The 24,717-nt window shown below is 57.7% G+C and overlaps 2 protein-coding genes across 12 annotated transcripts in view; both read right to left on the reverse strand.

Moving 5' to 3' along the window:
* Nucleotides 1–11,058, reverse strand: part of SPNS2 (SPNS lysolipid transporter 2, sphingosine-1-phosphate) — a 42,073-nt gene extending 31,015 nt beyond the window's left edge. For 6 of the 9 annotated variants that reach the window (XR_016388877.1, XR_016388876.1, XM_089900578.1 and 3 more), the window contains exon 1: nucleotides 4,407–4,958. Coding sequence is in view for 7 of the 9 variants with exons in the window: in XM_089900578.1 (XP_089756704.1) it covers nucleotides 4,407–4,776 (370 nt within the window). In the remaining 2 variants the exon portion in view is untranslated. Of the gene's footprint in view, nucleotides 1–4,406; nucleotides 4,959–6,132; nucleotides 8,262–10,866 lie in introns of those variants that run through there. The other 3 variants (XM_089900581.1, XM_089900585.1, XM_089900579.1) reach the window with 3 other exon arrangements.
* Nucleotides 11,059–11,151: 93 nt separating this feature from the next.
* Nucleotides 11,152–24,717, reverse strand: part of SPNS3 (SPNS lysolipid transporter 3, sphingosine-1-phosphate (putative)) — a 48,825-nt gene continuing 35,259 nt past the window's right edge. For 2 of the 3 annotated variants that reach the window (XM_030763289.2, XM_030763291.2), the window contains 4 exons: nucleotides 22,074–22,139; nucleotides 15,465–15,563; nucleotides 15,193–15,364; nucleotides 11,152–14,301 (listed from right to left, as the gene is read on the reverse strand). In XM_030763289.2, coding sequence (XP_030619149.1) covers nucleotides 14,213–14,301; nucleotides 15,193–15,364; nucleotides 15,465–15,563; nucleotides 22,074–22,139 — 426 coding nt within the window. In that variant the 3' untranslated portion in view covers nucleotides 11,152–14,212. The remainder of the gene's footprint in view (nucleotides 14,302–15,192; nucleotides 15,365–15,464; nucleotides 15,564–22,073; nucleotides 22,140–24,717) is intronic. The other variant, XM_030763290.2, reaches the window with a different exon arrangement.

Raw genomic sequence — 24,717 nt, forward strand, 5'->3', positions numbered from 1 at the left:
CCCATCTGCCCAGAGGGCTTCTGCCCTGGCCAGCAGTCTCTGAGTTTCCAGGTCAGAAGCAGGGGGTATGCTCTGTCCTCCCCGAGAGAAGACCACACTGGAGCGTTCTGGTCCTGCTCCGTCCCGCCATGTGACCTTGGATAAGTTCCAGCGTTCTCCCGGTGTCAGTGTCCTCATCCCCCCAAGGAGGATGGGGCAAGGGTTTAGAGGCAGTTTCCCGGCTACCTCACTTTCATCCAACTGAAACAATGCTCAGTAAGAAAAGCAAGAGCAGGAACCTGGCCCTTCTCACCTGCTTCTGAGGCCTGCTGCCCTCAGGGGGGCTCTGAGGGAGAGGGGGAGGGGAGGAGGAGGGGGAGGGGAGGAGGAGGAGGGGGAGGAGGAGGGGAGGGGGAGGAGGGGAGGAGAAGGGGAGGGGGAGGGGGGAGGAGGAGGGGGGAGGAGGAGGGGAGGGGAGGGGGAGGAGGAGGAGGGGAGGGGAGGAGGGGAGAGGGGAGGAGGAGAGGAGGGAGAGGGGAGGGGGAGGGGAGGATGGGGAGGGGAGGGGAGGAGGAGGGGGGAGGGGAGGAGGAGGGGGAGGGGAGGAGGAGGGGGAGGGGAGAGGGAGGAGGAGGGGGGAGGGGAGGGGGAGGAGGAGGGGGGAGGGAGGGGGAGGAGGGGAGGAGGGGAGAGGGGAGGAGGAGGGGAGAGGGGAGGAGGAGGGGAGAGGGGAGGAGGAGGGGAGAGGGGAGGAGGAGGGGAGAGGGGAGGAGGAGGGGAGGGGGAGGGAAGGATGGGGAGGAGGGGGAGGAGGAGGGGAGGGGGAGGAGGGGAGGGGGAGGAGGAGGGGAGGAGGGGAGGGGGAGGGGGAGGGGAGGGGGAGGGGGAGGGGAAGGGAGGGGGAGGGGAGGAGAAGGGGAGGGGGAGAGGGGAGGAGGAGGAGAATGAAGAGGAGGAGGGGGAGGAGGAGGGAAGGAGGAGGAGGGGGAGGAGGAGGGGAGGAGGAGGAGGAGGGGAGGAGGAGGAGGAGGGGAAGGAGGAGGGGAGGAGGAGGGGGGAGGGGAGGAGGAGGGGGAGGAGGAGGAAGGGAAGGAGGAGGGGGAGGAAGAGGAGGGGGAGGGGGAGGAGGAGGAGGGGAGGAGGGGGAGGGGAGGAGGAGGAGAAGGAGGAGGAGGGGAAGGGGGAGGGGGGGAGGGGGAGGAGGGGGAGGAGGAGGGGAGGATGGGAGGAGGAGGGGGAGGAGGGGGAGGAGAACAAGGAGGTGGAGACGCCATAATTAGCCAGATCACCGGGGGTGGCGCTGGGAATGCTAGGGCAGAGGCAGAACCTCCTGGAGTTCCCAGGATGGAGATCAGCCCTGGTGAAGAAGGGAGGGGTTTGCCAACGCTTCCTGAAAGGAACTGTCAGAAACCGAGAAACAGGAGGGCACAGTGGCCAGGGCACAGCTTGGACAGAGCCATGGAAGAGCAGGGAGCTGACATTTGTGAAGCTCTCCTAGGAGTCTAGCTTAAGAGACATTCTCATTTATGCCACACACCCCGGGAGGTGGAGGGGAGGAAATGATCACCCAGAAGGCTCAGGAGACATCCCCAAGGTCACATGGCTGGGAAGTTGAAGAGCCTGGATGTGAACTCTGGAATCAGACTCTAGACCTTCACTGTCCACCGTGGTGGCCCCGAGCCACTGTGGCTGTTGGACACCTGAATAGCAACTAGTCCAAACTGACGTGTGCTGTAAATGTAAAACACGCTGAGTTTCGAAACTCAGTATGAAAATAGGCGAACTATCCCATGGGTAGCTTTTACATTGATTACATGTTGAATTATGTTGGATATATTGAGTGGAATAAAATACATTATTAATTCACTTCACCTATTCTTTTTACTTTTTTAATGTGGCTACTAGAAAATTTTAAATTATATCCGTAGCTTGCATTTATATCCCTTTTGGACAGAGCTGGTCTATACCATGAAAACAGAAATGCACAGGACAGATTTAAAGGAAGAGAGTGGGAACTCACCCATTTTTTGATGGGGGAGGCAGGGCCAGATGGTGAGGTTCTCAGGGATCAGGTGGGCGCAAATATCAAAGATGACTGAGCAGTGGACTGTCTGCCTCCTCTCCTCTGTCCCAGCTGGACAGCCAGCAACAGGTGGACTGGGGCCAGGGATGACCATTCCCCTGCGGTCCCCCCAGTCTCCCAAGATACATCAAGCCATAGTAGTTGCCATAGAGACAGTAAATCTTCCTGAAAACTGAACTTGGCAGCAAGGTGGGGGTGGTAGGAGAATCTACCATAAAGAGAGAGGGAGGGAGCCAGGCTTATCCGGAGAGGAAATCTGTGTATGCTGTGTGTTGGGGGCAGGGTGGTGCATGAGCTCCCACCCTGGAGGGACAGGGAGGGATGCACAGCTCAGGCGGTGTTTGCACAGAGCTTTCCGGGCCTTCCTCCCTACTGCCCCAACCCCCCTTACCAATTCACCAGAAATTTCCTATCTTGTTCTCGAATTCTGACTCTGGGACGCAAGTGGGGGTGGGGGCAGATAAGCACCAGCCCTCCCTGATCCCACCGTCGCACCTCAGCCCCTAGCAGCGTCGGTTTCCCTAAAAATATCAGAGGGGGTGGTCAGGGGCATGAAAAAACAAATTGGAGTGTGTTACAGCACTAGAAGCAGGCCATTCATTGCCCAGCTGAGAGGGTGGGAAACAGGCAGATCGAACACCAGCTTTGTCGCGCACTCTCCGGGCCATCTTGGACAAGGGCCTCGGTTTGCCCATCTACGGACAGAAGTCAATGTTGCACTAACTACAGGCCCCCCCGTGTCCTCTGACTTCTCCCCACTTTAGGGTGGTACCTAAGCTCCCAGGTCCCAGGCAGCATGGCACATGTGTGTGCCATGGGGCTGGTGCACAGGGGCTGGTGCACTTGGGCGGTGCTGGGTACTCCTGCTCACCAGGCCGAAGTAAGAGCCCCTTGAGCTCGACCCGGAAACTGTGCCACTGGTACCCACTTCCAACACCCCGCAGGGAGGGTCAGAGAGATAAAGGGTTTTGAAAGTGGGAGTGGGGGAAGGCGGAAGCCTCTGCTCTCCCATCAGAGTTCCTCCTTCCACTTGACACAAAAGCCCATTCAACAGAGGGGGAGACTTGAGTCCTAGGGAAGGGCACCCAGGTGGCATATGTTTTATGGCTTAAGCCAGAGCTTGCCTCTCTCCATGGGTACAAAGTTAGTTCTCTTTCGAGTCTGTCCAAAATTCCTCCATCTTTTTTTTCTTTCTAGTTCCAGATTTTACTAAGCTATGGTTAGGCCAGCATGCCAGGATGTCAGGTATCTAGTCACTGCTCTCCCATGGCAGAGAGCCCCCACGTGCTAGCCTGGCCAAAGTCTCTTTCTCTCAAGGCTGCACCCTTCCCACCGAGGGGCAGCTCAATTTAGGGAAAACCCCTGTTCACAGGCACCACCACCCCCCCGCCCCCCACCCCAGAACTATGGGAGGGGAGCGAGGAGACTGGAATCCCAGAACGCCCTTCCATCCCCAAAGGGCCTGAGGACCAACCACCTTACAAACGGGGAAACAGACCTAAACATAGGCTAAGACCGGCCCAAGGTCACACACCAAGCACAAGGGGGAAAATCCGGGGCTAGAACTCAGTTGTTCTATCTACCTCTAGCCCCTCCCCAAGGCTGATTCCCGGAGATGCTCACAGAGGATGAGGCAGCCCCAGTGGCCCGCGCCCTACCCCAGGCCCCAAGCGACACAGAACAGGGGGAGGCGTCTTCGGGCCTCTAGCCAGGGCCAGCTGCAAACCGCATCCTGGGTCCCCAGACGCCGCGGACCCGCCCCGCCCCTCCCTCCGCTCCCCGCAGCCCCAAGCCTTTGTCAGCCACGCGCTCACACGCTCACACACACATCCGCGCCGCCCGCGAGCACACACTTGGTTTCCCCTGGCACACACCCGCAAGGGGCGCGCGCACTCGCCGCACGCACGCAGGGGAGTGGAGACGGCGGAGGAAGGAAGGAACTGACCGGCTACGGACCGACAGACAGCCTGGGCTGGGGGAAGGGGAGGAGAGGCCCGGGAACCTGAGGCTGGGGCGGATGGGGGCGCGGAGGTCAGAACGCAGAGAGACGCAAAGGAGACTCTCTCGTAGAAGAGGACAACGGATAGGACGTCAAGGGCTGGCGAGGACGCGCGGGCTACTCCAGGGATGGGGACTCCCCCAACCCCAGGCCCGGGGGTACGGGGGCCGGTCCCTGGATTGGACCAGTAGATCTCAGGGCATCACTTGCCCAGTCGTGCCTGAACGGAGGGCCCTTAGGGACCCCACGAAAGGCTTGGATATAGGGGGCCTGGAACCGAAGGTTCCCCGAGGTACCTCGAGGCAGAGGGTCCTGGTTCTTGGGCTGGGTGGGGCACTCGCTCACCTGCTACGGTGTACCTGTCCAGGTAGTTGAGCACGTTGCCCAAGCTGAGGATGGCAGCGGCTGCCCCCCGCCCGCGGCCCAAGCTGGCTGGTTTGGGCTGCTGAGCGCCGAGGCCCTTGGCAGCGGCTGCGCCGCTGGGGGTGCTGGGGGTGCTGGGGGGTGCGGAAGGGGCCCGTCTCACGCTGCCCGACAGCGTCTGCACCTCATCGTCGGCGGTCGCCACTCCAGCGGCGCCCGCTGCCCGCGCCCCGCAGCAACCGCCACCGCCGGCCCCTCGCTGCGCCCCCCGGCGCCGGCGCCGCCGCTCCGCGTCCGCCTCCTCCTCCTCCGCGCCGCCCGCCGCCGCCGAGGCGCATTCCAGGCACATCATGCCGGCCGGGATCGGGGCGGCGGGGGGCGCGGGGGGCGCGGGGCCCAGCTTGGGCCCACTCAGTGCGTGTGTGCGCCGAGGAGCCGCCGCTGCACCATCCCGGCCGGGCGCCGTCGGCTCCTGCGCTCCGACCCCGGCTGCGGCGCTGCCACCGTCTCAGCCCGGTGCGCCGCGGTCGCCGCCGCCGCTGCTCTGACAGCTGCGGCCCGGCCCCGCCCACCAGGCCCGCGCCCAATCAGCCCCGGGCTCGGGCCACAGCCCCGCCCCGCACGTGCTGCCCCCGGGGGGCGGAGGAGGAGGGCCGGGCCGCAGAGCCCCTCCCGCCCGACGGGGGCGCAGTCACTCTGGAGCCGCGCGGCCGCCGAGGCTGACGAGGACCCGGAGGGGGTTTGTGGGGAGCTGCGGAGCTAAGAGTAGCGTCCGGGAAGCAGGACTTCCCAGCACCCACTCAGTGCCCTCTCCGCCCCCTACCAAGGCGGAGACTCTGGGAGAAAGCTGAAGGCTAGAGCTCAGGGCATACGGACATCCTGGAGAGAGGGTCTCAGACGGTTAAGTCAGGGGTTGCGGGTAGGAGGGCCCACGGCCTTTCCAGCAGCTACTCACCCGCCATGATTTAATCAGTTCAGGGAGGGCTGCGTAAGAACCAAGAAGCGTGACGGGTGGGGGGTTGGCCCGGGACCCAGGCCTCCACCAGTCACAGAAGGCTATGTCACTCACCCATCTGGAAGCTCAGATCCAGCCCCCTGCCTCCTGCTGGGCCCATTCCTGTGTGCACACCGAGACCCTACCCCTGCCCCTCAGAAAGGCAGCCCCTGGGAGAGAGAGCCAGGGCTCCAACCGGCCCCCTGCCCCACCCCCGAAACAGGGCATTGAAAGGGGGCCTTCTCTCCTGAGGGCACGGCAACGGGCAACCGCAAGCATCACACTTCAGCAGCGCACGACAAAGCCCTCAATGGGAGACAGGAGGCTGGGTCCTAGCCCAGTTCTGCCCTGGTGTGTGGCATGACCCTAGACAAGACCCCTAACTTTCTCTGGGTCTCCGTTTCTCTCTTTGGGGGTAGATAGGAGGACAGGATTTAAAGGGTCTGGAAGTCCCCCAGGTCCTCCCTTGGGGGAGCGGGGCGCCCTGTCTCCTGTGCAGAGTGGTCAGGTAGTTTCTGTATTCAGGGCCACAGTCCCCACTCTCACCCATCTCAGAGGGGCTGTGGTTTTGGTAAGCTCCCTCCCCCATTCATTTGTTCGCAGCTTTGAAATGAAAATCCTGTAGAGTGCTGAGGACATAATGGTAGAAGTAGACAGAGCCTGGGAAACCAGAGTTCTTCACACACAGGTTCCAGGGCCCATAAGTGACCCTACCGTGGACATGCAGCTAGTTGGCAGCAGGGCTGGTGCTGACCCAGGTTGGTGCAATACCTTCGGCCTGGGCTGGGAGCTCGGTTCCCACTACGGGCTGCTCCAGATCCCACATCCGTGGGCAGGTGCATCTCGTGAAGGTGTCGGCCACAGTGAGTCATGGCATAGCCAACGGGTGACACAGCACAAGTCACCCCTCCCCACTCCCGCCCCACCGTCTCTTGTGAGCAGAGTTAATCCCCGAGCTGGTGTTTCTTGGCGCCTTCGAGGTGTATTTTAAATTCTGCAAAGTGACTAAAAATATGCTTCATCGTGTTGGGTATGAATGACTGTGGCGGGAGGGTTAGGAAAACAGATTTCATTCTGAAAGTTGCCTTGCTGCCTCTTTCCAGTTTGCTGAGCCCAGGACTGCAAAGCTGGGTGAGGGAAGTTCCACGGGGTGGCCCAGGATGGCAGGTGATTAAACAGGGAAGGACAGACCTAGGAGCTCCATGGGGTTGGGACTGAGCCCTGGCACTGACTTTCATAACTGTGTGATGGTGCCAGCTAAAGGACAGTGCCCAGCGGGGCGATGCGGCCAGCTAGGGGCCTGTCCAGCAGTGAAGAAGGCAGAACCATGGCTCTAAGCCCAACACCATGGTCCCCTTCCCACTCCCCAAAATTCCTCATCCTTTCAGCCACAGCTCTGCCCAGGGAGCAGTTTTAGGCCTTAGCCAGAAAGGGGAGCATTCCCTTTCCATGGCACTGCCTTTCCACCACTGAGTAGGCTCTGGAGCAGGGGAAAATTGGCAGAGTTTTGAGCCTTTCAAATTTGGGGGACCTCTAAGCTGCCACCAAGCAAGCCAGCCATTCCCAGTCTGTGGGGTTTTCTGGGATTTTAACTCAAAGGCACTCTCTAGAGTGGGTCCTTAGGTGGGATATGGGGCCACCAAAGGCACGGTGATGGGGGGACAATAAGCCCTTTTGGGCTGTATGGCCCTGGGCAAGTCACTGTGGCCTCCTGAGAGCCTCTGGGACCATCAGCTAGAGAACTTGTAGGGTTCTTGTCTTCATCTCACAGGTAAAGAGACCCAGGGAAGAGAAGTAATCTACCTAAGGTCACTAGTAAATGATGAGGCTTGCACTAAACCCAGGTGTGTCTACCCCCTAATCCAGTGTTTCCTCTACTGCCCCACAGCGATGCTCTTAGCTTCTCCAGGACAGAGCTTTCTCATCAACGTGATGGGAGGCTGAACTCAATGATGGCTAAAGGGCCTTCTGATATTCGTTCATTAGGTCTAGACCATAATTTCAAAACAAATGGGGCACATTTCATTAGTGGCCAGTGTCCCAAGGGCAAGTATATTTGGGAAATGGTGGGATAAACACAGAGAATTAGGTTTCCTAACTGAGGAACTTTTCAGAGTCTGTAATCTGAGAGTGTACACTGGGAGTCTCCCATGGGGAAGTATAGGCTGCCATGTCCCCATGTGTACTAGACCACAGAACATCTCGTAAGATGACTACAGCTTTGCAGAACACACTCTGAGAAATACTGGCTCCCCCACGGCTGCCACCTGGGAGCTCAGTCCACCTCCCCTCTGCCCATCTCCCTACACAGGAGTGTCTCCAGGGCTCAGCCTCAGTCTCCTCCCTGCTCACATGGCACACTCTCCCTTGGCAGCCTCTCACCCATGCTTGGGCTTTCAACAATTATCCACCTCCCTAGGACACCCCAACCTCCATCTCTAGATGTGGCCTCATCTCGGAGCACTAGGTCCACATGCAGTTTCCTGCACACTCCCCCCTAGATATCCCCCAGCACCTTAAACTCAGCACATCCAAGATTGAACTCATTGTCTTTCCCCTAAACCTGCTCCCACCCAATATCATTTATCTCTTGACAAATAGCAGCGGCATCCACATTGTCACTGAGCTGGGAACCTGGGAGCCATTTGGGACTCCTTCCTCTCCCTCAACTCCCACCTCTAGGGCCTGTCCATTTTTTCTCTTTAATATCTCCCAGTGTCCCAATTGCTCATGGACTTAGCTCAAACCTCTCCATGTCTCACTTGGACCCTTTTAAAGATGAACACCACCTGTTCCAACATTCCCCTCCAGTCTTTTTCTTTTCTTTTTTTTTCAGCCACATGTGAAATCTTAGTCCCCCGACCAGGGATCGAACCCACAGCCCCTGCAGTGGAAGCGCGGAGTCTTAACCACTGGACTGCCAGGGAAGTCCCCCGCCCAGTCTTTTCTTCATATTTTTTGCCAGTGATTTTCTAAGTCACACATACAACCCTAGCACTACCTTGCACAAAACTTTTCCATGGCTCCCCACTGCCTACAGGATTAAAAATATCTAAGTTCCTATCTACGAAACAGAAACAGACTCACAGAGAACAGACTTGTGGTTGCCAAGTGGGGGGGGCGGTGAGGGAGGGATGGATTGGGAGTTTGGGATTAGCAGATGCAAACTATTATATATAGAATGGATAAACAACAAGGTCCTACTGTATAGCACAGGGAACTAACTATATATTCAATATCCTGTAATAAACCATAATGGAAAAGAAAATGAAAAAGAATATATATATGTATAACTGAAACACTCTGCGGTACAGCAGAAATTAACATGACATTGGAAATCAACTATACTTCAATAAAATTAATTTTTTAAAAATATCTAAGTTCCTTAACATGATCTCCGATAACCCTTCATGACCCATGCCAATCTCCAGCCTTAGAGCCTACTGCCCATCTCTCAAAATTACACTCGTCTACACTGAAAATTGATCTCCCTGAACTCGCTCATAGTTATGATACTTCCTGGAGCCCAGAGGAGTGGCAGGAATTGGGGGCAGTTGTCTCTAGTCCCCGCTCTCCCCTCAACACAAAAGCCCTTGTCCTACTAACACATTGATGGTTCAGGACCACGGAGAGCGTCCCCTGGGCAGCCCCCTCCCCCGGCTTTTTAGTCCTGCTCTGCCTACGCTGTCTACCTAGGTCACTCCTCCCATTAGTCCTTCAGAAATCCAGCACAGCCATGACTTCCTCCAGGAAGCCCTCCCTGACCTGCTTGTTTCAATTGTCATTTCCTCCCCTAGGTTACTTGAGTAACCTGTGTATCCCTCCTCCGTCACACCAAACTCATTGTGCTATGTTTGTACATGAGTCCACCACTCCCCTCCACCGGCCCAACAACAGATCGTGAGCCTTAAGGGCCCATACGCTGTCTGATTCACTTCCGCTGTCCAGGACAGAGGAGGTGCTCAGAGAATGTTTGTGACTGAATGAGTAAATGACATTTAGCAGGTGCTTAGTAAGTGTGTGCTGATTTGCATCATGTATCTGTTGCTCTGCGTGACTCAGAACCAGCCAGATTCCTCTCCGGGCCCTTCTGGTAAAGGCATTTTCTCCCTGATTGACTCCACCCTCCATTAGCTTCCCTGTGACATTTCCCTCCCACCCTTTGAATACGTTCTCCACAGGTCACCACCCACGGGTAGGGAGAGGACACCTCCTCTCTGCTCCCACTGTTGCCAAGCTGGGGACTTCTTGGAGCCCCTCCATCCCCCAGCCTGGGCCTGCCTCACGAGTTTTGCTCAGAACGCTTCGTCTCTGCCTCTCTCTCCTGCTCAGTACAGATGCCTCTGAGTCCCCACTAACACAGAAGTTCCTGTTCTGTCTTTTGAACATTCTTAACACTTTCTGAATTACAGATGCTCCGATCTCCTTTGATCATGGACTCAGACTATAAGAAGTGAAAAACCCCTTGAAGGACACTGAGTCCAGCCTCTTCCCTGTCCCGTGAGAGGCTGCATCTGAGAGAAGGACTGGCCTGCCCAGGATCACTGTAATAGACATAGTCGTTGGTTTTTGTGGGTTTGTTTTTTCTGGTCTTTTTTTCTTTCACTGATGTTTTATTTTGATGCTCAATGTCCATTTCCCTTGCTAAGTGACCCTGGTTTCCTGGTCTTAATGGAGCTATAAATCAAGGCATGGGCATAGGATCCAACTGGACTCTCTCAGCCAGGGCTTTAAATCTTGATGTCACAGGACACCAATCTAGGCCTTTAATTCACATTCCAGTGCAGATGGCTTCAAAGGTGTATTGGATCAGCATTTTGTTTTTTGTTTTTTTTTTAGCAGAACAGCCGTTTTCTCAAACTTTTACATGGAACCCAAATATGTAAACAAAAAAATATATTGCTGGGCCAGTCTAGGAAAAAGAATAGGGAGAAAATGTCCCAATAAGGTGGCCCCGGAGCCCTGGCTCCTGAATCTCCAATCTTCCCATAGATTCTGTGAGCTCCTGAGGTCTTCAACAAATCCCTTTCTTGCTTAAGGTATCAGTCAGTTTCTGTTGCACACCACCCTACAACCTTAACTGATGTGGTCCCACAGAAAGAGCACGTGCAGTCCCATACCTCCCTGTGTCAGATAAGGCTTGGCTCCAACAACCTCTGGTTGCCTCCTGCAGCTGCATTAAACCAGAAGGCTCACAGGCCCACCCAGGCATGGAGGAAAGATAGACTCTTCAGGGAATGAAACAGACTGATGTCTGGTGTTGCAGGGGGACAAGCCAGGACTGGGGTGACCATCTCGACGCACGTGTTTAACCCTCCAAGCCTGAGGTCAGGGTGGAAGAAGAGTTTTCTCATCCAGACCCTATAAACACCTCCTCACGTGCTCACACACCAACACAGAGATGAGCACGCACAGGCACACGCACACTGACCAAGCACACCTGCATACCTGGATGACACCTGGGAGCTGGAACGCAGCGTGTGTCCTGGAAGAGCAATTAACACATGATGTGAGCAGATCAGGTCTGAGGGCCTCGTCCTGCTCAGCAGTGTGCTCCTCCATCAACATTCCCACCAAGTGAGTCCACAGTATCAGGGACTGATCACCCAGCAAGTGCCCTGTTGGCCAGAAAGGTGTGTTCTATTGACCACTCCTCCTGCCTAGCCCGAGTGGCTGGGCTCTCAGAGACCTATACCTGCGACCTCAGCACAGTGAGGTCTGAGTGACCAGCCCCAGAGAGGCAAGGGGTGGGAGCTGAGTACAGCTGGGGTCGGGTTGCTTGCAGAACAGATACTGGTCTCCCCCTCCCAGAGTCTGCCAGCCCGCCCTGCTCCTGCCCCGCCTCCAAACACTTCGGATGATAACATCGTATAAACTCCTGGTGGGGCATTTTGTCTAGCTCAGTCCCAGAAAGCACCACCCTGCCCTGCCTGGCAACCCAAACCCCAGAAAGCACTTGAGTCAGAAAGAACTTCCCTGATTACAGGATTCAAGCTCCAGCTCCTCGGCTGGCATCTGAGCCCTCTGGTCCCAGCCAGTCTCTTCCGCTCCCTCTCTCTCCCCCAAAACACACATACCCCCTCCTTCCTGACCACACCACACCTCTCCGTGATTCATCACGTATCTTCCGCCCCATCCCCTGTACCTCTGCCTGTTCTATCCACCAGGGATTCCCTTCCCCACACCTCTGCCTGTTCTATCCACCAGGGATTCCCTTCCCCACACCTCTGGCTTTTTACCAGCTCCTAGGCTGACTCCTCAAAGCTTCTGAGGGATGTAACCCCTTCTTCTGCCCATAGGTGTGCCTCACTTGGCCCAGCCAAGCGTTTCCCTGTTCCTTCTGGGGCTGTGAGGTCCAAGGGCAGGGCTGGAGTCACTGCCCAACACCAAGATGGGCACCCACTGGTACCAACGCATGTTTCTGGAACTGGCATAAATGAGGTTTCTGATCTCTCTCCCCAGCCGGAGGACTCTGAGGTGGGAGAGGTGGGGGTAGCTGATGACTCTTGGGAAGCGCTTGCCCATCTCCTGGGAGCTGAATCTCACAGGGGTCCTCCCCCGGATTGTAGGGATGAAGATCCTGGAGCTGGGCTTCTGTGGACCTAGACCCAGCCCGTGAGAAATCACATGAGGTCTAGGTTAGAAAAATCACATTCAACACACCTCATAAATATAGCTGGGGAGTCTGCAGCTCAGAGAAGACAGGAAGTGGCCCGGGTCGCACAGCCAGTGAATCCCGCACAGACTGACTGCCTCCTTCTCAGAGGAAACTAAGTATGATACTGTGATTTCTAATAAGAAATATATGTTTGGTCTTCATCCTGTTTCTGGCACAAAGCTCCTAAAACCCTTGGAGTTTCCTAGGTGATGAGAGCCCTAACAGTGTCTTTCCTTTGTTAAGGAGGTGACTTCTGGAACTCACCTAAGGATGAGGCTGCTTGCCAGAGAACCAGCCTTGTGATTAGAAGGTTGGAACTTTCAGCTCCACCACCCCCGCCAACTACCTCCCGGGAGGGGAGAGAGGCTGGAGATTGAGATCAACCAGTGACAGTTTAATCAATCATGCCTAAGTAATGAAGCCTCCGTAAAATCTAAAAGGACTGGGTCCGGAGAGCTTCCGGGTTGGTGAACACATGGACATCTGGGGAGAGTGGTGCCTGGAGACAGCGTGGAAGCTCCACGCCCTTTCCCCATACCCTGTCCTATGCATCTCTTCCATCTGGCTACTTCTGAGCTATACTTTATAATAAACTGGCAATATAGTGAGTAAATGGGTTTCCTAAGTTCTCTAGCACATTAATGGAACCCAAGGAAGGGGTTGTGAGAACCTTGGATTTACAATTGGTCACAGCCTGGACTTGTGATTGGCATCTGAAGCGTGGCACAGGGGTGACAGGGACAGTCTTTTGCACTGCATCCTTACCCTGCAGAATCTGATGCTATCTCTGGGTAGACAGCCTCAGGGTCAAGTTGAATTGTAGGACCCCCAGCGGGAGTCAGAGAATCGCTTGGTGGTGTGGGAGCGGCGCCCCTCTCCCGCACCCACACTGTAACTGGGTGCAGAACCCTTACCATGCAGCCTCATGAATCCTTTCTCTCCTAACTTCAGGGCCGGCTGTTTCAGGAGCGCCAAGCATCAGATCGTGGGTGGAAGGGGAGGTCACCCTGGTGACGGCTGCTCCTGAGGGGCCGCTGAGACTTGGGGGTGAGCGTGGCAGGCGCGGGCTGAGCGGGAGTGTCCAGCTCCTGGAGCCTGTCCCATCCAACATAAGGGGCAGGGAGGACACCACAGGGGGGCAGGGGGGCAGGGGGACAGCAAGCAAGGGTCAGGAGGTGAGTGTGAGTCTGGGTCACTGCTCTGCCCACAGCTGCTGAGAGGCAGGCCCAGCCTGGCACACCGCAAGTGGCGATCAGCAAGTGAACAGTGATTGCCTAGCTGGGCACCAGGGCAGGGGAGACCCGCTTATGCTCATGGCGGAAAGAACATGCCTCCCCACTGCTGCCCGCCTGGAAGCTGTTGATCTCCTGCGGGGCCCACTGTGCCCAGCTGCTCCAAGCCCAGGGGCAAATATGAGTCCCAGCGAGCCGGCCCTCCCCGTGCGGGAGGAGGCCGGGATGCAGAGCAGGGCGCTCATGCACAGCCATGCCAGCCCCCCAGCGTGGGTCTGCGCAGGCCTGGGCACTCCTCTGAGTGCCTCCTTGGTTCCTGCAGCCACACTCCCACACCAGCACCGGAGTAGAAACCTCTCTTCAAGACTACTGATTCAGCCCCCACTTCGTTCAGAGGGTGAACGCACGCAGAGGGCTGCCCCTGCAGACTGGGGAACCTGGGTCAGAGCAGGCGGTCCAGGGTGCGGACACCCAGAGGCCCACGCTGAGCAGCCCTGCATCCTTGGCCCAGACTGCCCACCTCCCCGTCTCCTGCTTCCAATCCCAGCAGAGACACCTTGAGGCTATAAATAACATAGGTCTACAGGCCTATATCCACGGGCTTTGTACTGGCCACACTTTAATCGGGCCCGCTGGCAGCCAGGCTGAGGGACCCGCGCTGGCGTGGCCTCGTGCTGGGTGCAGGCACAGGCTCAGGCCTCCCACCAAGGGTGCTGACAGCTCAATTCCCAGCCCAGCCACAGGCGCTGCCAGCTCTCTAGCTGGGAGCGAAGAAGTGGCAGGTGCAGCTTGGCCAGGGTCCCGGAGCCGCAGTCAAAGGTGGGCAGAGGCACTGATACAGTGGAGGCCGCCCAGAAAGGTGCAAGCAGGGTGGGTGGGACCTCCTCGCTGCAAGGCAGGGGCCTCAGGGGTCCTCTGGGGAGGCACCTGTGCTAGGAAGCAGGCATTGGCTCTCCATGGCCTCGCTGTGCACGTCCTTGCTGTCGGGGATCCCTGTGGGAAGAAATCGCTCAGCCAGCCCCAAAGAAGTCAAAGGCGTTTGGGGACGAGGCCTGGGCACAGCCTGTCATGAAATCCTCTAGCTTCCGTTTTCAAAATAAATTCCAGATCCGACCCGTTCTCCCCACCTTCAATGCCACCACCATGGTCCCAGCCCCACTGCTCTCCCCTAACGGCTGCAGGGCCTCCTGTGGCGTCTCTGCTTCAACACTAGCCCCCTACAGTCTGTTCTCAACACAGCAGCGCCAGAGTGGTGCTTTTAGGATGTAAATCAGACACCCTGGGGTTTGTGCACTGGAAACCAGAAAGCAGCTCCCATCTCACTCTGTGTAAGGACTCAGTCCCTGCAAAGGCCCCCAAAGCCCCCACGCTCTGGTCCCATTACTGTCACCCTCGTCCCAACCACTGGCCCCCTTGCTCCTGGCTCCAGCCACACTGGCCTCCTTGCCAGTCTTCAAACACATCAGGTCCATTCCTACCTCGGGGCCTTTGCACTAGCTTTTCCCCCTGCCAGAAGCACCTTCCCCCAGATGGCTGCATGACTCAGTCCCCGCGCAGTGCGGACCTCTCTGACCACCCTTTCAAAAACTGCAACCTGCCCCCACCTGTCCCTCTCTCCCCACTTTCCTGCTTTATGTCTCTCCGTAGCACTTATCACCTTGAACATACTCTATCTTCTACTTCTGTTTGTTTCGCTTCATGGGGGCTCGGACTTGGTGTTCACTCCCCACCATCTGCAGCCTTGCCTGGCACATAGCAGGGACGTAATAACTATGGGTGAATGGATGAACAAATAAACTAGCCAGGGGCTCAGCGGGTGGGTGGTGATCCTGCTCCTATAGGGTCAGCCCTGAGCCTGGTATGGGTGCAAGGTGGCAGGGGTACCTGTCTGCCGGGCCTGGGCCTGGGCCTGGTCTCTCTCCAGGTGCAGTGCAGTCAGCAGGAAGCAGCCACCACCCAGGGCGATAACGAAGGCGCAGCACAGGAAGCTCTGTTGAAGGCTGAGGAAGCGCTGCAGGTAGGAGTCGGGACGCGCAGCCCGCAGGGCGCTGGAGATCTGCAGAGGAGACAGGCTGGGTCTGTCGGGCCCACCAGACCAGCCTCCAGGCCTTCAAGTGCACTTCCTCCCTGGAGCCCGGCCATCCACCCAGCCTTACAAGTCCAGTGAGGTAGGGGCTGCCGGCATCTCCCAGGATGTGGCCCACTGTGATCTGAAGCGCCTCTGCCGTCCCCCGGCACCTGGGTACCACCACGGACTGCAAAACACAGAAGCACCAAGGGAGCTCCCCAAGCGAGGGCAAGGAGTAGGTGCCCCCTCATGCCCTATTCTGTCCCCCGGCTGCCAAGGACCAGCCTGGCGGGGTGACAGGCTGGCTAAGAGAGTGGGATGGCAGGGGGTCGACGAACCCAACGCCTGAAGCCCCACCACTGAGCCATCAGGTCGCTTGGAGGCTCAGGAAGGCTCCCTGGTCCCCTGGGTTGGAGCTGCCGGGTCCCTGATGAAGGCCACCCCTCTTGAGGGTTTGCTGTTAAGTCAGGGCGACCAGGCGTGGCTGTGACAACAGTGATGGGGCAAGTGTGTCCCAGCTCAGGGGCCCACAAGGCAGCAGTGTGGGCTGTGGGGTGAAGAGCGGGTACACAGCTAGGCGCCTGCACGTGTGGGCGCCTGGGCAGAGTGGTGTGGAGGGCTCAGCCCCCATCTCAAGAAGCCCCTCTGGGCAGAGACTGAAGGCAGGCTTGCTGAAAAGGCCCACTTGGGAGGTTAAGAATATGAATTCCAGAGTCAGATTGTCTGGCTTCCAATCCCACACCCCCAACTCACTAGCCGTGTGACCTTGGGCAAGTCACTTCACCTTTCTGTGCCTCAGACTCCTCAACCCCATATGGGGATAATAATAGTATCTACATAAAGGGTTACTTTCATTATCGCTCCTCATCTGATACCTGGAGGACATCAGGCTGAAATCATGCCCTATGATTCTAAGGGGCAGAAAGCTTCCAGGCATTTGAACATGCTGTGCCTTCTGCTTGGCAAGCCTTCCCCTCTCTGGTCCAGCTGGAGCATCCCCATTCATCCTTCAGGACTGACCTTTGGGTCACCGCCTCTGTGAAGCCTTCCCAGAGTTCAGGTGCCTGCCCTGAGCTCCCCCAGCTCGTGTGCGCCCCTAACTGAAGGCACATCCCCCTCAGCTGGAAGGTTCATGGTCCTCCTCCCCTTACCCTTACATTGTCCAGCAGCAAAGTTCCTGCCTAAGTTCTCTTGGGGTCCCTGGGGTTCAGCAAGGCACCAGGCACAGAGGGGACTAGCTGAAAGTTTGCCAACTCAATAAGTCAAGTAGAACCATCAAGGAGACTGGTCTCAGGAGAGGCCCTGCCAGAGCCCAGGGCTGCAGCACGGGAGGGGAGGGAGGCAGGAGGTTCAGGTAGAAGCCACACGTCACACAGTCCCAACAGGGCAGCCACAGGGAAACGTCTCACCCCAGAGCCTTAGCCCCAAGGCCTAGTTGTCCATAATCTGAGCCCATCAGAGAATAATAACAATGATAATAATTATTATTATAATAATTAACATTTATTAAATGCTTCCTGTATGCATTTTCTGTATCTCATATACATATATATATTTTATATATCCACTCAACCAACCCATGAGGGAGATACGATTACTAGCCACATGTTACAGATGGGAAACCCTCCACAGAGAGGGTGAGTAACTTGCCCAGGGTCACCCAGCCAGGAAATAGTAGGGCTGAGATTTGATCCCAGGCCTTCTTCTCCAGGGTCTGACCTTTGACCATTCTGCTGTTAGAAGCAAGAAGGAAACTTTCCAGCAATATTTACGCATTTTTTATAGAACATTTGGAAAACAGTGAGAAGAACCAAGAGGAGAAGCTCACCCCAAGCCCCGAAAACCGCTAACTGGCAGCGAGAGCAGGGAAGGGAACTCCAGACAGGGGACGGTGTGAGCCAAGGTGTGAAGGCCAGAGCCCGGGGACTGGAGAGAGGGGTTTGTGGGTGGGCAGGACAGTAAGAGTCACTCTTGAGGGTGACCGGCTGGTCCCGGAGTCACCGGTGCTGAGCCACTCTGTCCAGGTGGTGAAAGAGGCCGGGCCTCCCACCCATCACCTGGACCTGCCAACAAGCCTGAGAAGGAACTGACCACAGCTTTGCACCTTCCCCAAGTGCTACCTTCTCACCCCATAATTATGTGATTACTCACTGGTGGTTCTGGGCAGAAGGGCAGGGCCTCCTAGAAGATGGACTCTGAGTGTCCAAAAAAGTCCGTGCAGGGGCTGGTTGGACCCTCCCTTCCTCCCCTCCCAGGAACTCCAACCTGCGGGACCTGGACCAGCCCCTGATGCCAGTGGCGGGAGAGGTAGGTCTCCCCCTGCCTGTTCTGGGTCCCCAGGGTCTCCACGTAGCCAAGGGTCAAGGCTGGGCCCCACCAGCAGCTAGAGAGCCCAGCAGGTAATTTTAGAAGTTCAGAGGCTTTTGGGTTCCCAAAACTCCAGGCACACTCTATTCCGAGATAAAAACCCCTCTGTTTTTGACTTGCCCTCCTTAGAAGAGCTGTTCCCTTTATATCCAGGGGCATAACCAGCGCCAATCAAGGGCGTGCATCAAGGGAGTGCAGAAAGTCGGTTACTGGTTACTGCACCAGTCACCAGGTGCAGACTCCCTGGCAGCCTGCCTCACGTTCCCCACTCAGCCCTCCCACCCAGACACCCCTGGGAGGGTGAGACAGACAAGTGAGCAGACGGCTACCTAGGGGCAGCAGGCAGAGCAGGGAAGCATGGAGACCGGACAGAGGGAGAACAGGAGGGTGATGATCCCCCAGTGGGAGGGGGTGGCGATGTGCTGAGGAGGTGGGAGGTGAGCCTGGTGGCGGATTTCCAGCACCCTGGAGGACAGACCTGGAGCGAGTCCCCCTTCTACCCTACTCCCCACGGTTGGCGGTGGGTAAGCTGGAGCGGGGCCCAGACAGACAGGAGGGTGTGGAGGGAGCCAGAGACCCCATCAGTAGGTCTGGGGAAGCAGGGAGTTCATCTGGGGAGACACACTCTCCAGCCTTCCAGGAAGCAAGGCGCTCCAAGGCCCCGCCGGGCAGGGGGAGGTTGCCGGAGGTGGGTCTGAAGTGGGTCTTGGCTGTGACGAGCCAAGGTCCTTTTTATTAACTGACCCACCAGGAGGTAGGGGCTTCCCAGCGTGCAAAGAGTGAGCTCCCCATCAGAGAGTAGGTGAACAAGGGGACGGACTGCACTAGTCAGAATGTCGCAGACATTCTGGGGAGCTGGGGAGCTACACTAGACCAGTGTTTTCCAGTGCATTCTGAGGAACGGCTCTACCGGGATCACGCAGGACATTCGACAGCAATGCAGATCCCTCGACCCAACACAGACCCAACTGAATCAGACTCTGAAGACAGAGGGCCTGGAAGCTGAATTTGTAACAAGCTCCCCCAAACCTGATTCTTAGGCTCAGTGAAGTTTGGGAACCACTGAAGAGCCCCTGAGGTCTCTTCCCCAGAGAGAATCTGGATTCTCCTCCTTGTGGATAAGCAGATCAAAGAGAGCCGTGTCCCTGAGGCAGGACTGACATGGGGCCATGGAGCCCACAGCAACCCTGCAGGAACGTGCGTGATACGGGCTTAGCTCACTCTGCCCGCGTAGCCTGGGCGTAACTGGTAGGTAGGTACCACCTTTCTACCTACTGCACACTTGAGCAAACCAAGGCCAGCCAGAGAGGCGCAGGGCTGGGAGTGGAAGCAGGTGGACTGTTCCAGAATCCTGGCTCCTGGGCTTTGCTGCCCTCTCACCTTCTGTGCTTCAGGAGCAAGGGCAGCCAGCAGGGACCTCCCTGCACTTCCTGCCACACCAGTGTCGCCACACTTCCTGCCCCTGCCTTGCTGCAGGCTGCTTCCTCCCCAGCCCCATCCCACCCCCTGCTGGCCTCTCTCCACCCATCTCCCCTCCGGCCCCCTGGAGCCTGCTCCTGCCTCACCTCTAGAAAAGCAACCCCAGCTACCTATGACCTGCCAACTCCAGCTACCACCCTCTCTCTCCTCTCTCCCCTGCGCAGCTTCTTACTCTCCAGGTCACGTCACCTCCTACTCTTCCTCACCCTGCCCCCAGCTGCCATCTGTCTGCCCTCCACCCCACAGCTGGGAGCCCCCCACTGCCGGAGACCACTCCCCCCTGGAGCCTTCCCCCTCTCTCTGTCAGGGGACTGAGCTCCAAAAACCGCAGGGACTGGTCCAGCTCCGGCCACCAAAGTGTCACAAGGCTGTCCTCTACTGAGGGACTTTGGGAAGGTGGGGAGGCAGGGGAAGGGAGGCTAGAAGCCTTCCTGGGATGACAGGCCCCACTAAGCTTTAGGGGCTGGAGGCCTCCAAGCCAGGGGAGGACCGTGGGGAACACTAAGTAGGCTGGATCATGTCCAGCCCGGCCCCCTGGGCAGTGCCAGCCAGCTCCCCAGCAGACCCAGATGGCTCAGACTATGGCTGACTGGCCCCCTCACCCCTCCTCTCCTGTCCCCAGCCCACACACAGCTCTACAAAGAGCCTGGTTTTGCCAGGTTAATCATTCCTGCAAACACAGACACGGTGGTGGTGGGGGAGCTCACAGGCGCAGTCTTCACATATCTGCAGGGCTGCCGTGTGCAGCAGGGAGCAGGTGGCGGGGGGGGGGGGGACAAGGAGGAAGCTGCAGGGGGCAGGATTCAGAGGACAAGTGGGCAGCCCCACTCATGACAACGTTTGCCTGGGACTTCCCTAGCAGTTCCACACTTCCAATGCAGGGGACACGGGTTCAATCCCTGGTCGGGGAAGTAAGGTGCCACACGCTGCACAGCTTGGCCAAAAAATAAAGGATTTGCCAGCACGATTCCACATACCGAGGGCTTTCCTTCAGGCTATCTTGCTTACCCCGCCAGGCTGGTTATGATTACCTCCTTTTTTTTTTTTTTTGCGGTACGCGGGCCTCTCACTGCTGTGGCCTCTCCCGTTGCGGAGCACAGGCTCCGGACGCATAGGCTCAGCGGCCATGGCTCACGGGCCCAGCCGCTCCGCGGCATGTGGGATCTTCCCGGACTGGGGCACGAACCCGTGTCTCCTGCATCGGCAGGCGGACTCTCAACCACTGTGCCACCAGGGAAGCCCATGATTACCCCTTTTTATAGACAAGGAAACTGAGGCCCAAGGCCATTCAGCAGGTCTATGGCTGAGTGTGGGATGGAGCCCAAGTCTCCTGCCTGGAAGGAGGAAAAGAGAAGACCCGCCAGCCCTGCAGCTGATACACCCACCCAGGAGTCAAAGACAGGACAGCCCTGTTTACATCCGCTGAGCCTGGGCCAAGAAGAGGCCCAGAGCATCTAGACAGAGAGCGAGCCTCCCGTCCACAGCAGTATTCAAGCAGGTTTTGTTGGCTAATTAAATGACTACACTTCCCCACAGCCCTTTCAAACTCAGATTCCAGGATGCCAGGATTTCTCTGGGAGATGGAAGATGAGAAAGTAGGAACCACTGACTTGCTGTCAGAATCCCAGCCAGCATTCTCTGTGCCAGGAACAGGGCAAAAGCTTTACATGGATAATCTCATTTCACCCTCACAATAATCCAGGAGGTATTTTCATCTCCATTTTCCACACAGGGAATCTGAGGCTCGGCGACACAAAGTGACTTGCCTAGGTCACACACAGCTAGTAGGTGGCAGAAGCAGGGCTGAATCCCAGGTCTGTTTCCTGAATCCAGGTTCGTGCCCCTGAACTAGACCCCCTTCAGGACAGCTCTCAGCCAACTGCAAGCTGCTCTGGTTCCCTCATGCCCACCCAGCCCTGGACTACCAGGAGGCAGGAGGAGGGCTCTTGGGGTGTCCCTAGGTCTGGGACCCTGTGTAATCCACAAGGGCACAGCCCTTCAGTGTTCAAAACGTTTCCCTGCACATCTCCTAGAAGGAGGCAGGGAGGCTGGACGGAGAGTGTGAGGCTCAGGGAGGGTCTTGCTAGACTCTGGACCTAGCAGTCATGGGGTCAGGATAGCATCAGCCCTCATTATAGCCTGAGCCTGCCCCTTGCCTTGCAGCCCATGATATGGGAGCTGGGGTGGCCTGGACCCACCTGGGCTCTGTGGCCCTGAAGTCCAGCATCCCTGTCTGCACACCCAGAGTGGAGGCCAAGGAGCCTGCTCGCTGAGAAGTGCAGTCAAGAAAGAGGGAGGGAGGCCTGGAGTCAAAAAGCCCGGGCCCAGCCTTCCCTCGTGGCGCAGTGGTTGAGAGTCCGCCTCCCGATGCGGGGGGCACGGGTTTGTGCCCCGGTCCGGGAGGGTCCCGCGTGCCGTGGAGCAGCTGGGCCCGTGAGCCATGGCCGCCGGGCCTGCGCGTCTGGAATCTGTGCTCCGCGGCAGGAGAGGCCACAGCAGTGAGAGGCCCGTGTACCACAAAAAAAAAAAAAAAAAAACCTGGGCCACAGTCTTGGCTCAGTGCCTCTGCAGGCTGTGTGACCTTGGTTCAGGCACCTGCCCTCTCTGAGCCTCCATTTGCTCATCTACAAAATGGGAGTGATGGTCAAAGGATATGTCTGAGACTGTCAGGGAGGCCCCTGGTCCAAGGTGACTGTTCATTGCCCTTGGTCCCCTACCCCATGGTCTCTGAAGCCCCTCCTGGCCTCTAGGCCACTCAACAGCAGAAGTCCAGCCCTGAGCAGGACAGACTCCAGCTGCCCCTGCTCGAGAGGCCCCAGGTCCAGCCCTCCGTTCCGACTCTCACACCTACCAGCAGGATGTCAGCAACCACGGCCCAGTTGCAGGACAGGAGCAGCTCCCCGAGGGCCAGGAACACCTGTGAACAAAGGGTGGCCAGGATGAGGCTCCCTGGATCTCAGTCACCAGCCCCTCCCCACGCTGTTTCTTCCCACCTGTGGAGAAGGAGACTGAGGCTGCCCAGAGGAAGGACCCATCGAGGCTTACTGGGGTGGGTGAGGTTTGCAACTGTTTTCCCAGCTGCGACAGCCTCCAGAGTGGGTAGACATTCCCATCTGGGCAGACTGGCAGCCGTGACCCAGAGAGGAGTGCCAGGGCCCGGGCCTGGGAAGAGCACTCCCCCTGATGGACGGCCCCCAGGGTCTAGCCACTGAGGTCACCCAGGGAGGCAGCCAGGACTCCCAGGCCACACTTAAAGGTGCAGAAACAGGCACTTCCCTGGTGGTCCAGTGGGTAAGACTCCGTGCTCCCAATGCAGGGGGCCCGGGTTCAATCCCTGGTCGGGGAACTAGATCCTGCATGCGTGCTGCAACGAAGAGTCCACATGCTGCGACTAACAAGTCCACATGCTGCAACTAAAGACCCCATGTGCCGCAACTAAGACCCGGCACACCCAAAATAAATAAATAATAAGTAAATAAAATATTTTTTAAATAAATAAATAAATAAAGGTGGGGAAACAGAGGAGAAAGGTCCAGGACTTGCCCACCCTCCCCTTTGTTCCCCTAAGGCCTGTGTACACTAAGGAGGTGCCTACTGCATGCCAGCCAGACTGCCCAGTCCAGGCATCCTATCAACAGCCCCTCCTAGGCCTTCCCCTTCCCAGACCCCGAGAGAAGCACAGGGAGGTGAGCAAGGCTGAGACAGTAAACTGTGCCCGGGTCAGGGCCAGGGCTTGTCTGAGGTTGCCAGCTGGCCCAAGGCAAAGCCATCCTGAAACACAAGGCTTCCGGCCCCCGTCCAGTGCCCACCCCCACCCCAGGCACCTGTGGGGCTGGGATAACCTTGTGTGCCCACCCTCCGCCTCGCCATCTGGAGGCTGCTGTGTACCTGTCTCTCCCAGCTCCCTGAACCCCCTACCTCGTGCCAAAGGATTAGGTCAATCCTCATTCCACTCACTCAAGAAGAGTTTAATGAAGCAGCAAGAAGGAGGGGAAAAGTCTCATTTCTCAGAGCTTCTAAGGGCTTATTGCTGGAGTGGAATTAGTCATTCCTGGAGTCACGGGGCTGTGCCTGGGGCAGCCCAGGCTCTGGATCCCAAAGGCCTACAAGCACCCAGGACCGCGGAACCAAAGGCCCACTGCCTGCACACTGACTGCGCTCCAGGCGTGTCCACTTTTGTCACCCATCCAACTCTCAGCCACCTCATAAGACACGTATCATTACATCCACTCTACAAATGAGAAGACTCAGACCCACGGTCACACATCAAGTCACTTTCTGGTGAGCCCCTCTCCCCTGCGGCAAGGTGAGGGGCAGGAAGCTATCGGTGAGGTCGGGGGGAGACTCCAAGAGGTCCCAGAGGCCATAGTGCTGGGCGAGGCTGGCAAGAGGGAAGTCAGAGGAAAGCCCAGGATGCGGAGGGCTTCCAGGTGGAGATGGCATTGAGCAGAGCCCCAAAGGATGGGCAGCATCAGAATGGGTCTGGAAGAGCCCTGAGGCCGTGCCAGGCAGAGAACCGTAGTGAGCAGAGGCGAGGAGGCTGGAAGGCACCCACGAGGCCGGGCGGGCAGGAGTGTGGCCCGGGGCTGCAGAGAGACGGCAGGACCCACTGGGAAGGGGGAGCAGTGGGTGTCTTCTCCCAGTCTCACTAGTCCTTGGCCCTCCACAGACTGGGGAACGCTTGAAGGCAGGGCGGGGCCTCCCTCTGGGCCCGGGGCTGGGCACCCACAGGGGTGGGAATCAGGAAGTGGCCAGCTGGCGAGCCTTAGGCGGGGCCCAGGCAGGCTGCAGACCCGCATTCCAGCCCCACAGGGTCTGCCAACCCGGCCTCCTGGGACCAACGTGAGGGCAGCTCACACCCATCCTTCCCTCGACTCCCACATCCACCAGGACTGCCAGGCCACTGCCCTCCTCCCACTTCCAGCTCAAAGGCATCCTACCCTCCATAGCCGGGGGGCCAGCCACACGGAGTCTGCTCTCTGCGGGTGCTGCGGTCTCCCCGCTGCTGCCCCACACCCACGGGACATGCTGAGATACACCTTTTCCTTCCTCCAGCTGGAGCAGGGTGGATCCTGACCCCAAAATAGGGCCGATCGGAGGGAGGCTGCAGCCACAACAGGCCCTTTCAGGCTGAACAAGCTGCCTGAGGATGCCAGGTTTCCTCAGACACACCTGGAAACCCACCCCAAGCCACCAAATCCCCGCCTCCACGCAGAGGCTTTGAGGAGCGAAAGGCCCAGCTGGGGAGAGGCCATCTCCTAATCCCGTAATTACAGAGTCTCCTGAGGCGGCTGCCTGGGCTCAAGGAGGGACACCCCATCAAAGAGGTGTGACCCCCTGGAGGGACACCCCATCAAAGAGGTGTGACCTGGCCATGTGGGGCCACCCTTGGCAGTCACCACACTCTGGGCCTTGGTTTCCCCAACGCTACTACGATAGGGTGGCCCAGCGCCCCGGCAGCCCCCTCCACCACCAACAGCTTCTGCTTTTTTTTT

The sequence above is a fragment of the Delphinapterus leucas genome, chromosome 19 (genome assembly GCF_059928025.1).
Source record: "Delphinapterus leucas isolate spDelLeu-1000000601 "Yukka" chromosome 19, BTC_Dleu_Yukka2, whole genome shotgun sequence".
Classification (NCBI taxonomy): Eukaryota; Metazoa; Chordata; class Mammalia; order Artiodactyla; family Monodontidae; genus Delphinapterus; species Delphinapterus leucas.